At 44.0% G+C, this 14,244-nt stretch overlaps 2 protein-coding genes across 2 annotated transcripts in view; one reads left to right on the forward strand and one right to left on the reverse strand.

The window, feature by feature from the left end:
* Positions 1-2,083: 2,083 nt before the first annotated feature.
* On the reverse strand, positions 2,084-11,296 carry mettl6 (methyltransferase 6, methylcytidine). The gene is made up of 6 exons (XM_078427304.1): positions 11,159-11,296; positions 8,396-8,758; positions 6,995-7,129; positions 5,392-5,562; positions 4,317-4,458; positions 2,084-2,727 (listed from the first exon to the last, which is right to left on the reverse strand). Exons 1-6 carry the CDS (start codon positions 11,180-11,182, stop codon positions 2,549-2,551), a joined length of 1,014 nt encoding a protein of 337 aa, XP_078283430.1. The 5' UTR covers positions 11,183-11,296; the 3' UTR covers positions 2,084-2,548.
* Positions 11,297-11,552: 256 nt separating this feature from the next.
* eaf1 (ELL associated factor 1) overlaps positions 11,553-14,244 on the forward strand; it is a 30,780-nt gene continuing 28,088 nt past the window's right edge. The window contains exon 1 of the mRNA XM_078415464.1: positions 11,553-11,806. Coding sequence (XP_078271590.1) covers positions 11,704-11,806 — 103 coding nt within the window. The 5' untranslated portion in view covers positions 11,553-11,703. The remainder of the gene's footprint in view (positions 11,807-14,244) is intronic.

A 14,244-nucleotide genomic window follows, 5' to 3' on the forward strand; every position in this document is an offset into this window, starting at 1 on the left:
CCGGGTTCTGATTGTGGATGATCAGCCATAATCACAGTGAATGCCGGTGCTGGCATGAAGGGCCGAATGGCCTACTCCTGCACTTATTGTCTATTGTCAATTCTGATTTTGATTGTGTCTCAGCTCAGTCGGATTTGATCAAATTCTTCCCCCGGCTCTGGCCGCACAGGCTGCTTGCCCTTTGGGCCCCTGCCTCACATTGCAGATTAATGTGAGGGCCAAATGCCAAACCATCAGGATTTCCAAACAAAATATATACTGGGTTATCAGAGTTCTACTGTATTTTAATGCAATACATTACCATTACTGCAATTGCAGCTGATTTATCTTCACTTTGCTTTTTCCCTACCCATTCAATAATGTAATTAACAGAGATGCCAGCTAACCTGATCAGACCAAGACTTCTAAACACCTAGAGCACCAGGGCATGAACACTACCATTTCAATGCAAACTCAAGACAGAAAGCAAAACTCATGACATAAATGCATTTATTTCAAGAGGGCTTGTATACAAAAACAGGGATGCAATATTGAGGCTCCATTAGGCACTGGTAAGGCCGCATTTGGAATATTATGAGCAATTATTTGCCACAGAAGGCTGTGGAGACCGTCAGTGGATATTTTTAAGGCAGAGATAGACAGATTCTTGATTAGTACGGGTGAGCAGGTAGGAGAATGGGGTTAGGAGGGAGAGATAGGTCAGCCATGATTGAATGGCGGAGTAGACTTGATGGGCCGAATGGCCTAATTTTGCTCCTATCACTAATGACCTTGTGATCTCACATCATCAGTTACAATGACTTTGCACCACGATGAGGACACAGGTAGTTCTGCCATAACACAATATTCAATCTGATTAAGGGTCTCAACCCGAAATGTCACCTATCCATGTTCTCTAGAGATGCTGCCTGACCTGCTGAGTTACTCCAGCACTTTGTATCCTTTTGATGTCTTAACAAGTAGCTGTAGCTATTCGACATATGGTACATTTTGCGACTGCAGTATGCTGATGAAAGAGGGTGGATGAACACCAATGCTTTTTCCTAGACAGCATTGAGCTTACTGAGCATTATTGGAGAGAAGTGGAAAGCATTGCATGCAGTTCACGCCCTCCGTGACACACTGGTCAACCTGAGGAGTACCTTCAGCAACACACTGGTTCCACCAAGATACAGGACAGAATGCCACAGATCCTTCTTCCCTGTGGCTATCAAACTTTACAACTCCCTCTTCTGTCGTGGGGTAGACCTCCCCCCCCCCCCCCTCCCCAATCTTTGCACATCCCTCAAGCCTTTCCACTCGTCACTTTAATTTCATGTTTCATGTATTTTGTGTTTTTATGACTGTTGGTAGATTAAGGACGGCACGGTGGCGCAGCGGTAGAGTTGCTGCCTTACAGCGAATGCAGCGCCGGAGACTCAGGTTCGATCCTGACTACGGGCGCCATCTGTATGGAGTTTGTACTTTCTTCCCTTGACCTGCGTGGGTTTTCTCCGAGATCTTCGGTTTCCTCCCACACTCCAAAGACGTACAGGTATGTAGGTTAATTGGCCGGTCAAATGTAAAAATTGTCCCTAGTGGGTGTAGGATAGTGTTAGTGTGCGGGGATCGCTGGGCGGCGCGGACTCGGTGGGCCGAAGGGCCTGTTTCTGCGCTGTATCTCTAAATCTAAAAAATCAATTTCTCTCCTGGGATAAATAAAGTTCTATCATATCATGTCGTATCAGACCTCTGAAATGAGTATTTGCACGTGGTAGATAGACTTAGGAAAGAAAGCCATTTGTAAAAGAATATTGGGCTCTAATGTGTTCTATTTACAATGGCATTTACATGGCAAGTCTAATTCAGTTTCCCCACTTTTACACATTCGATGGAATGTGCTATGTCAGCAAAAGGATTATAGCATTTGAAGTGAATTAAAATCTAGATGCAATACAAAGAATGTTTTGAAAAATTGGGAAACATAAATCAGCAAGTCTAAATTCAATATTTATTTTGCAATTAATAAACGCTGAAAATTGTTTCAAAGAAGAATGAAATGTACTTTAAAAATATATAGTTTATTAGAACAAAGCACTAGGAAAGTTTGTAAAACTTCAACATTTACACTTCACAAAAGTGAATTAAACAAGTGATAGAACATTTCCTAAAATTCCAATCTCAGAACATGCATAATTTGTTTTAACTTTTTTTTTGTTGCAATGATTACACTTTCCAATAAATTCAATAATTTTCACCATGAGTCAGCCATTGGAATGAGCATAAAAGCAACAAACGATCTTCTCACTCTTCCAACTTCCCTTTACTATTCCTCCAAAATACATTTATACATGTATACGAAAAGGTTTAGAGGGATGTGGGCCAAACACAGGCAGGTGGGACTAGCAGAGATGGGGCATCTTGGTCAGCATAGACTTGGTGGGCTGAATGGCTTGTTTCCGTGGTGTATCTCTGAACTGAACGGAATTCAGCAAGACACCATTTCAGCTACTGGCTCAGCAATATTTGTCTCTCTACAAAGTTTGTCTAAGTGAAACATTGAAACCTTTCAAAAATCAGCAGTTGAAACCACTTCTGAGCTCAGCGATTTCCTTGACTTCTTAAATTTGCACTGAAGAAAAACTCTTGGAACACACAGACCTTCCTTCTTATTAACGGTCACTCGGTAAACATATTCGTTCACTAACACCTCGTAACCGGAAGATGTCAAGAGTTGTGCCACATAGTCTGGTAAAAATGTACAAAATTATAAAAATGAATATAGACAGAAATAAGTTCCATGAAATAAATACTTTTTGTTAAACAGTTTCTTTGTTGTGTTTACTGCATCTCCCAACTGATGTTTAATGTGAAGGGGTAGTCATTCATTAGCTAAGGAGAGTAGTAGTTGGGAAACCACAGGAGAGTGCAATGTCCACATACAAAATGATATTTTGAAATATCATGGAGTTATGCACGTCTCTCAACACCTCTGCCTGTCGACTATACACCACTGTGCCACTACAACAGGTAGGATATGATACATAAAGAATTGGTTATGGAGGCTAGGTTAATTGGCTATTGTAAATTATACCTAGTGTGCATGAGTAACAAGGAAATTAGAGGGAGTTTGAGCGTGTGAAGGCAAAATGAGTGGGGGAATGGGCTAAATGCATGTGCTTTGTGCCAGATAACTCGAAGGGAACATTGGCGATCACAGGGAGAATGTGCAAACTCATGCAGACAACACCAGCAGTCAGGATTGAATCCCAGTCACTGGAATTGAGCTAGCATGGAATTGTGAGGAAGCTCATGCTGTGGGAATAAATTGGAATGGATAGAAGAGTGGCTAGTTAAGAAACGGAATAAGCTAAATGGTCTTTTCTGGTTGGCACAATATAATCAATGTTGTGCCACAGGGATCAGAGCTGGGGCTTCAACTTTTGACAATTCGTATAAATGACATGAAGGCACCGAAGGATTGGTTGCTAATCTACTAATCAAGCAAAAATAAACAGAGAGCCCCAGTGCCCCGGCCAAAGGCGGCAAATTTGACTTGTCGATTAGCCGCGGAGGTCCACTATGGGAACGGAAATGTTGGATCCAGCCAGGCCGGAGTTCCAGAACCAATAGACAATAGGTGCAGGAGTAGGCTATTCGGCACTTCGAGCCAGCACCACCATTCAATGTGATCATGGCTGATCATTCTCAATCAGTACCCCTTTCCTGCCTTCTCCCCATACCCCCTGACTCCGCTATCCTTAAGAGCTCTATCAGAGAATTGGCCTCCACTGCCATCTGAGGCAGAGAATTCCACAGATTTACAACTCTCTGACTGAAAAAGTTTTTCCTCATCTCCGTTCTAAATGGCCTACCCCTTACTCTTAAACTGTGGACCCTGGTTCTGGACTCTCCCTGGTCGTAGGGGGCAAATCCGACCCGCCGATCGGCACAGAAGTCCCAATGAGGTCACGTCTGGCTGCCTCGGCCGGCCTAGGCGCCCCATTTACCGGGGGGGGGGGGGAAGAACTTCTGGGGAGGGGCGGGGGATTTTGTTTGGATTAAAGGGAGTTGCCGGAAAATCGGTGGTGGACCGGTATGAATTTTGTATGCAAATATATAGTAGTTGATAGATTCTTAAAAGAAATATCCTAAATAGAAAAACGGAAAATAGGTGCAGGAGTAGACCATTCGAGCCAGCACCGTCATTCAATATGATCATGGCAGATTATCGAAAATCAGTACCCCGTTCTGGCTTTTTCCCCATATCCCTTGATTCCCTTAGCCCTAAGAGCTAAATCAAACTCTCTCCTAAAATCTAAATAATAAACTCTTACCATCAGAAAAAAAGAAGGACCTGGTTCCATCTTGTCGAACATAAAAGTTTGGGCCAAGCTTATGGCCAGATTTGAATCTGAACATGGCGTGGTCATTCAGTCCATAATCTCTAAATAAGATGCAGCCACCTGGTTTTAGTACCTGCTCGACAAACATAGCAATCAAACTCACTGTTGGTATGTTTTTTATCATAACACCCTCCCAAATAAAAAGTGTTGACTACTTGAGCAATTCACCTGCATTAAAACACTGAGGCACATTCTATTCTAATCTATATACTAAAACTCTCGTTTGTTTGTTTGTTCCTGAACTACAGCCAAACGGTACATGATAGCGCGACAATTTTAGACCCACCTTACTCACCGTCGCCCCTTTGTGCTAATGGAAGTTTCATTGAAATCAGTGTTATACTTTTTGTTATTTACATTTTAAAATTTAAATCTATCTCCTAGGGAGGGAGGGTGGGCTGGAGGGAAGGAGGATAAGGGGGTTGAGGGGTTGGAGTGGGGGGGAGGAAAGGGGGGAAGAGGGGAGGAGAGGGTGCTGCACCAATGCAGGCGAGGTTTGGGCCCAACGGGTCCACTTGGTCTAGTTGATTTTTAAAACTCTGTTCTGTGCCACAGCAGAATAGAAAATAGATCAGTACAGCACATGAACGGGCCTTTTGATCAATCATCTCTGTAACAAACTTGATGCTGAGTTGATCTACTTCCTCTGCCTGCCCTTATCCCTCCATTCCCAGAATTCCATATGCATATTGAGAAGCTTCTTAAATTCCACTATCTTATCTATCTACTTCTACCACCAGCTGGTTCTAGTCACCCACCATTCTCTGTGTAAAAGAACCTCCCATGCACATCTCCTTTAAGCTATCTCCCCCTTTTAGCTATGCCCTTTAGTATTTGACATTTCCACCATAGGAAAGAGTTTCCAATTGTCTACCCTAATGTAATCTATGCCTCATGTAATTTTACACACTTCTTTCAGGTCTCCCCTCAACCTCCAATGCTCCATAGAAAACATTCTAAGTTTGGATTGGATTGTCCACTAAAAGACAGCTTGTTAAATACTTACTTTGTAAATATTTTCTAGGGCCAGCTGCATCTTCTCAGGATGAATGGAGGAGAGCACGAAAATCAGCATAACAACATCTACTGAGTCAGCAGGCACATTCTCCAGTAAATTATCTTTTGTCAGATCACACTGAAAGGCTTTGCATCGTTCAGTGTTATACAAGCGATTTTGCTTTAAAAAAACAAAACATTGCAATAAATGAAAAAAGTTCAGTGAAAAATGTTCACATCAATAGTCCCCTGTAACACAAAATGTAATCATATCAGTGTTAACATGCTGCTGATATTAAATACTTCATTTGGTGCCAAAAGTAGTTGATGTATTTTTCTAGGAATTTGAGTAAATTGCTTGTCTTAACAAAGTAGATACTTATTCAGTTGATAGCTAGTTTCTAACATCATTTTCTGAGGAATCCCAGTGGACACATAGAGACCATGGTGTTTTTCATTACAATATTGTCAACATTCAAAAGTACTTCAGTTGCCTGTAAAGTACTTTGATATAAAAAGACACAAAGTGCTGGAGTAACTCAGTGGGTTAGGCAGCCTTCCTGGAGAAGACGGATAAGTGAGATTTTGGATCGGGAACCTTCTTCAGACCCACTTCAGAAACACTTTGACATGTTTTTCATTCTTAAATGGTATAATAATGTAGATTATTTTGTTTACCCTTCTTGTTTCACAGTGATTGCATTTACTTCTGCACTAACATAGCTCTAATTTATAGTCTGTACAAATTACGTTTCTTCAGTTTAGTTTCGAGATACAGTGTTGGACCAGGCCCATCAGCCCACTGAGTTTGCACTGACCAGCAATCCCCGCACACTAGCACTATCCTACACACGAGGGACCATTTACAATCTTTACCAGATCCAATTAACTTACAAACCAGTACCGAAGCAAACCTGCTCTGGCCGGGGGGCGGAGTTAGATTCATGGGAGGTGGTCGTGGAGAGGAGGATGATCCTCAAACTGCAGAGCATCCTGGACAATATAGCTCACCCCCTCCATGACAAACTGGTCAACCCGAGGAGTACCTTCAGCAATAGACTGGTTCGATCAATTTCCCTCCGAGGACAGAGTTCTATCGTATCGTATTGTCTTTGATGTGCGGGTGTACCCTGGGAAAACGTACAAACTCCGTACAGACAGCACCAGTAGTCAGTTGTGTAGGAAAATAACTGCAGATGCTGGTACAAACCGAAGGTATCACAAAATGCTGGAGTAACTCAGCGGGTCAGGCAGCATCTCTGGAGAGAAGGAATGGGTGACCTTTTGGGTCAGGTCTGAAGAAGGGTATCGACCCGAAAAGTCACCCATTCCTTCTCTCCAGAGATGCTGCCTGACCTACTGAGTTACTCCAGCATTTTGTGGCACCAGTAGTCAGGATTGAACCCAGGACTCTGGCACTGTTAGGCTGCAACTCTATTGCTGCGCCATTATGCCGCCCCACTGTGCCACCTTATTGCTCAGGATACCTCCACCATACTATGTTTAACATATGTTTCATCTTGAAGATTTTCAGCAGAAACAATATAAATAACAAAAGTGTCAATAACATGTCAGAAATATTTATATTAACATTTAAATGCTTTGTACTGTACCTTCACAAATTCTACAGCTCGGGGAGAGAAGTCGCAAGCATAAATGAAAACATTCAGATCACACTCTAATAGAGGGAATAAAGAGTTTCCAACTCCACAGCCTGCTTCCAAGACAATCAGTTGTTGATGGTCAACCTGCAAGAAAGAATTTACAGCAACATTACCATAATACAATGGTACACTGAGCTTCACATAATAAAGAATGGACATCAAACCAAAGACAGAAGTGATAACTAGGCTCACGGTTAAAAAAAAAGAGATTAAGAAAATGGGTGGAATGGTGATGAGCTTCAGGAACAGACTGAAAACTAGAAAGGTGTGAAGGCATGTCATTAATAGATGAGCAGCAAGGGGAGGCAAATTGAAGCTCCAATCAAAAGAGTTGGAGCATCCATTACCTTTGAGGCAGAGGAAAGTAATATTGGTGGTGGAGAGAGAACAGAATACAAAGTTTATATTTAAAAAAACATATTATTTTCATTTTTTTTTCATATTTCAGATACAGCGCGGAAACAGGCCTTTTCGGCCCACCAAGTCCGCACCGCCCAGTGATCCCCGCACACTAACACTATCCTACACACACTAGGGACAATTTTTTACATATACCCAGTCAATTAACCTACATACCTGTACGTCTTTGGAGTGTGGGAGGAAACCGAAGATCTCGGAGAAAACCCACGCAGGTCACGGGGAGAACGTACAAACTCCTTACAGTACAGCACCCGTAGTCAGGATCGAACCTGAGTCTCCGGCGCTGCATTCGCTGTAAAGCAGCTACTCTACCGCTGCGCTACCGTGCCGCCCTATGTTTGAGTAGCACCTGATTTGACCTGAATGAACAATTGGAACTTACAAGTGAGGGTATGCCATTCATCACAACATGCATTCAGTTTTCAATAGGCAAAATCCATGTTCATTTATTAATTATTTAGGAAGCACTCACATAAATTATCATGATCAATTTAACAGTGCTAGTGAGATAAAGTCCCGATGTCAACAGACGGAGAAAAGGACATCCAGCCTGTGCTGACTTTGTTGGAAACGGTATGTAAACAAGGGTAGGCAGAACCATGTTGAAAAAGGCAATGAAAAAGGAGGAAGCATGGGATTTCATATTATGCTGGTCATAACAAGGGACTGGGAAAATTGATGCAGGCAGCAGGATATGCCTCTGCCGGAGATTTTTTTGGCTGTAATAGGACCATTAGGAATGGTAGAATTAGATCAAATCCTCGATCGGTACATCATTGGCAAGGCCAGCAATTTTGTCCATCCCCAATTAACCTCTAATTGAGTTGCTTGCACAGCCATTTCAGATTGCATATAAAAGTGAACCAAATTGTTGAAACACAGCTCGATATATTTTCACTGCTCTGGATTAATTTATTCAACATTACTTACTTCTCTACATGTTTTCAGCTCTTCAAACTCTCTGGTTGTCCAATGTCTATCTTTGAAGAAGTTGATGCTGTTCCTCTTGTAAAACAAATCCCAGTTTCTCTGTGCCTCTCTTTCAAGTTTTTGTTGTTTGTAATCTGACACAAAGCTTTGGTCTTTCATGAGCTTTTCTGCTTCTGCAGGGGTAAGGATCCTTCCCCCATCTCTTGTTACACGTAACGGGATTTCTGATTTGGAAGATGTTGCAGTTATTGCGTTGTTCCTTTGTGAGCAACTGTCCATTTCTTCTGTTGCATGCATTTGACTAGTACTTGGATCATTTGCCTCCACATCATAATTCATCGTTTTTTCAAAATTCCAGTCAAGCTTCAAGAGGAAAAACAAACTTTAGATCCTAGCGTATTTGAATTCTAGATTATTTAAAATTAAATTTAAAATGTATTACTTTATATATGTATAAAAAACTATATATATCTTATTGGTGCAGTTTTTTCCACGTATTTACAGAATATGTCCCATGATTAACAAGTTATCAGTTCAACCATCTCAAGGGTTACAGTTATGGAAAACTGGAAAAACGTTCAAGAGTAGTTTCTTCCCAACAACAATCAGGCTCTTGAACACTACTTAACACAAAACTATACACTTTGGACTGTCTTTGGCTGCACTAAGGACTTTAAACTTTTTTCCTCACAAATTTGTCTGTTTACTATACATTATCAATGTGTATTGTGTTATCGGCCTGTTATGCTGCTGCACGTAAGAATTTCAGTTTAGTTTATTGTCACGTGTACTGATGTACAGTGAAAAGCTTTTGTTGCATGCTATCCAGTCAGCAGAAAGACAATACATGATTACAATCGAGCCATTTACAGCATTTCGGTACATGATAAGGGAATAACGTTTAGTGCAAGGTAAAGCCAGCAAAGTCCAATCAGAGATAGTCTGAGGCTACCAAAGAGGTAGATAGTAGCTCTGCTCTCTGGTTGTGGTAGGATAATCCAGTTGCCTGATAACAGCTGGGAAGAAACTATCCCCACATCTGGAGCTGTGCGTTTCCACATTTCTATACATTTTGCCTGAGAGGAGAGAAGAGGGAGTGGTGGGAGAGGGGAAAAGAGGGGGTGCGACTCTTTGATTGTGTTGCTGGCCTTGCATAGGCAGGGTGAGGTATAAATGGAGTCAATATATGGTAGATTGGTTTGCGCGATGGTCTGGGCTGCGTCCTCAATTCGGTGCAATTTCTTGCAGTGTTGGATGGAGCTGTTTCCAAACCAAGCTGTGATGCATCCTGATAAAATGCTTTCTATGGTGCATCAGTCGAAGTTGATGAGAGTTGTAGGGGACATGCCGAACTTCTTAAGCCTTCTAAGCAAGTAGAGGTGCTCTTTCTTGGTCGTTGCTTCAATATGGGTAGTCCAGGAGAAGTTGTTGGTGTTATTGACTCTTAGAAATTTGATGTTTTCAACCATGTGTACTTCGGCACCGTCAATGCAGACTGGGATGTGTGTATGTGTACTGCTTTGCTTCCTGAAATCGATCACTATCGTCTGTGTCTTGCTGACATTCATTGTTTTGTAGTTGGTACCATCCCTGTGTGGTACCTCAGCTGCATGGAGGCAGAGGAGAGCTCTTCAGCGGGTAGTCCATAGAGCTCAGAAGACTATCGGAACACAGCTACCAGCCTTGGAGGACATCTACAACACACGATGCCTCAGAAAAGCCACCAGCATTCACAAAGACTCCTCACACCCCTGCAATAGTCTGTTCGAAATTCTACCATCGGGCAGACGCTACAAGGCCTTCTACGCCCGCACCTCCAGACTCAGGAACAGCTTCATCCCCAGGGCCATAGCTGCTATGAACCGGTTATGTTGAGCCGGATGGTTATATTCTCCCTACCCTTACTCATTGATTGGGTGGACTAATTTGTCCTTGTGTTATTTTGTGCCATGTGTTCTTTGGGACCTCTTTCTGGGGTGAAGATGATATTTAAGTTTAAGATGCTCTTTTAATGTCAGTTGATAAGCTGCAGAAATCACAAATCATTGTTCCTTGGGGCTTGCAATAACAAGGAACTACAGATGCTGGTTTATACTAGAGAAATACACGTTTGCCAGAATAATTCAGCAGGTCAGATAGCATCCCTGAAGATCGTGGATAGGCGACGTTTCACGTTAGAACCCTTCTTCAGGCTGATCTGAAGAAAGGTCCCGGCTCAAAATATCACCTGTCCATGTTCTCTCGGGTTGCTGCGTGACCTGCTGAGTTACTCCAGCACGTTGTGTCTTTCCTTAGCGCTTAATGAAAAAGAGTTTACTTATATTTTACAGTTCCTTTTTCTTGCTTTGGTACACAGGAGACCAATTGCAGTGGCTCTGGTTAGATTTCAAAAGATAATCCTGCAAAGCCTTTAAGGTTATAGATACAAAAATAGCTGCAGAAACTCAGCGGGTCAGGCATCATCTGCAGAGAATGGGCAGACAATGTTTCGGGTCAAGACCCTTCTTCAGGCCGATTGGAATAATTGTTTTATCAAGTTGAAGGCGTTACAGAAAAACAAGAAATACGGAAAAATAAACTCTCAGGCAAGTAAATGAATAAAAACCAAAAAGAACATACCGGTTGCCCCTTCTAAACACTTTTAAAGCAGGCCCAGACCACACCACTAGACGGAGAATACACCAATACTCAGTGGTGGATGTGGTCTTTAAGCATTCGGCAATAACGAAAAAGCCTTGAAGCTGGACAGATACCGAAACTTACCATTTTAGTAGGGAATATCAGCATAAGGATAAAAAAACAAAACGCCGTCACGTCCTTTACCACTCGTGGGTGAACCACTTCACATCCTTTCCCCACTCAACCGTCGCGGCCCGCCACCGCCGCAGGGCAGATCCGGAACGTGCGCATGCGCGCTCGCCAAGCCCTCTGCGGAGAGGGTGGTCTGTGCGCATGCGTAAGCTCTCTGCTGGCCGAGAAACCGGAACGTGCGCATGCGCGCTCTCCGAGCCCTCTGCCGAGGGGGTGGTCTGTGCGCATGCGTGAGCTCCCTGCCCTCGGAGATACCGGAACGTGCGCATGCGCGCACTCCCAGCCCGCTGCAAAGGAACGAGGCGGGAGTGCGCGCATGCGCTCTCTCTCTGCAGAAACGGAGCGCGCGCATGCGCGCGGGTTGGACATGTTTACACTCCGGGTTTAACGGCCGCCGCCGTCGCGAGCTCGGCCTTTGTTTTTATTTTTAAATTGGCGCCGAGGTGTGTTTTTTTCCCCTCTCTCCCGCCAGTGGTTGACGGTTGAGGAGTACGGCGATGAACGGCACCGCACAGCCGGCGCTGGACAAGGAGGAGCATGTGCTGAAACTGGGCGAGAGCTTCGAGAAACGGCCCAAGAGCTCGTTCCACACCATCCGCTGTGAGTGGCGAGGAGGCCGGCTGACCGCGGCCAGTCAGTCCGTCCCGCACACGCTGGCCGTCTGCAGCACATTCGATCGCGATTGAATGGGCGAGTCAGCAGGCTTAGACCTCACGGCTGACAGCGGTGTTCATTGGTGATAGGAGCAGAATTAGGCCATTCGGACCATCAAGTCTACTCCACCATTCAATCATGGCTTCCCCGCCTAACCCCATTCACCCCAAACCCCTGACACGCGTATTAATCTATCTATCTATCCCTGCCTTAAAAATATCGGTTGACTTGACCTCCACAGCCTCCTATGGCAATGAATTCCACAGATTTACTACAATCTGACCAGAGAGATTCCTCTCCATTTTCTTCCTAAAGGAACATTCTTTTATTCTGAGGCTATGACCTGTGGCCCTAGACTCTCCCATTAGTGGAAACATCCTTTCACGTCCTCTCTATCTTGGCCTTTCAGGCGATGTGGGTCAGGAGAATTCCCCTGTTAGTGTTAAAGCGAGTCGATGGCTGGAAGGCCGCGGTGAGGCTCCCGGTTGCTCTGCGACCCCGGGTGGCAAACACTGATCAGCCTATCGTGTTGCCACGGTGAAGCTTCCTCATCCTCCTCCCAGCACTGACTGACCATCTACCTTGAATGGAGACCCTGTGATTATCTTGAATCGGACTTTACTGGACTTTATCTTGCACTAAATGTTATTCACTTTATCCTGTATTATTATGGTTGTAATCCTGTTTATTCTTTCTGCTGACTGGATAGCAAACATCAACAAAGATTTTCGCACTGCACTTTGGTACACGTGACAATATTACTCCGCTGCACAAGAAGGGAGCAAAACAGAATAGTGGGAACTTCGGTGGTTGGTAAGATTTTAGAGTCCATTATAAAGGATGAGGTCACGGAGTACTAAGAAGTTCACGATAAAATAGGCCAAAGTCAGCATGGCTTTTTGAAGGGGAGGTCTTGCTTGACAAATTTGCTGGAATTCTTTCAAGAAGTAAATAGGACAGACCAAGGAGAATCAGTAGATGTTGTTTACTCAGATGTGTAGGAAGGAACAGCAGATGCTGGTTTAAATCGAAGATAGACTCTAAATGCTGGAGTAACTCAGCGGGACAGGCAGCATCTCTGGAGAAAAGGAATGGGTGACGTTTCGGGTCGAGATCCTTCTTCAGACTGATCAGTCAGTCAGTTACTCCAGCATTTTGTGTCTATCTTGTCTACTTAGATTTTCAGAAAGATTTTGATAAGGTGCCCCACGTGAGGCTGCTAAAGAAGATGAGAACCCACGGTGTCAAAGGACATGGATAGCAGGTTGGATGGATGGCAGAAGACAAAGAGTGGCAATAAAGGGGGCTTTTTCAGGTTGGCTGTCAGTGACTAGCTGAGTTACCCACAGGGGTCAGTGCTGGGGCCACTACTCTTCACATTGTATATTAATGATTTGAACAAGGGGATTGAAGGCTTTGTGGCCAAGTTTGTAGATGATACGAAAATAGGTGGAAGGGCATGTAGTGTGGGGAAAGCAGGGACTCTGCCGAAGGACTTGGACAGGTTGGGAGAGTGGGCAGAGAAGTGGCAGATGGAATATAGTGCAGCAAAATGTGGAGTCATGTATTTTAGTAGTAGGAATAAAGGCGTAGACTATTTTCTAAATGGGGAGAGAATCCAGAAATGGGAGGTGCAAAGGGACTTGAGAGTGCTGGTGCAGGATTCCCAAAAAGTTAATCTGCAAATCGAATCGGTAGTAAAGAAAGCAAACTCAATGCTAGCAAGATGGCGCCTGTCTGTGGCTACATGTTGCCAGCAGAAAATCATCAAATATAGCAGTTCTCAGCTTACTTGCATAAAAGAAACAGCAGAAACCAGCAATGCAACTGACAAGCTCATGCATTTAAATGGATTAGCGCTATTGCAATCTACCGGCAGCAATGGAGCTGCCGACTGTAAAGGAATTCCCGATCACGGGAATCCTTGACCTGGCGGAGGATCGCAGGAACAGTAAGTACTGTACCTGGAAACACCGGAGAGGCCTCCATGGTGTCCGGAAACGTGGCCGGCGGGCAGGACTACAAGTCAGACTGAAGCACAGGGGACTACGAGCCCCTCTCCCTACCATCCTATTAGCCAATGTATAATCACTGGAAAATAAAGTGGAGGACTTATGGTCAAGGCTGCTGTACCAAAGGGAGCTGAGGGAATGCTCTGTGTTCTGTTTCACAGAGACATGGCTCACCCCCAGCTCCCCAGACTCAGCCATCCAGCCTGAAGGTTTCTCCATCCATCGTATGGACTGTACGCAGGCATCTGGGAAAGGGAGAGGCGTGGGTCATGGTCAACTCTTTGTGGTGCTCAGACATGGCATTTTCGTCTAACTCCTTCTCTCCGCACCTGGAACATCTAGCGGTAAAGTGCTGCCCCTTCTACCTCCCGA

The sequence above is a fragment of the Rhinoraja longicauda genome, chromosome 2 (assembly GCF_053455715.1).
Source record: "Rhinoraja longicauda isolate Sanriku21f chromosome 2, sRhiLon1.1, whole genome shotgun sequence".
Lineage (NCBI taxonomy): Eukaryota > Metazoa > Chordata > Chondrichthyes > Rajiformes > Arhynchobatidae > Rhinoraja > Rhinoraja longicauda.

Coding starts and splice junctions, on each gene's coding strand:
- mettl6 (XM_078427304.1), bottom strand. CDS start 11,182: ATGCTGATATTCCCTACTAAAATG. Junction 8,759..11,158: donor TGATATTCCCTACTAAAATG/GTAAGTTTCGGT, acceptor TTCCTCTTGAAG/CTTGACTGGAATTTTGAAAA. Junction 7,130..8,395: donor AGCTGAAAACATGTAGAGAA/GTAAGTAATGTT, acceptor TCTTTCTTGCAG/GTTGACCATCAACAACTGAT.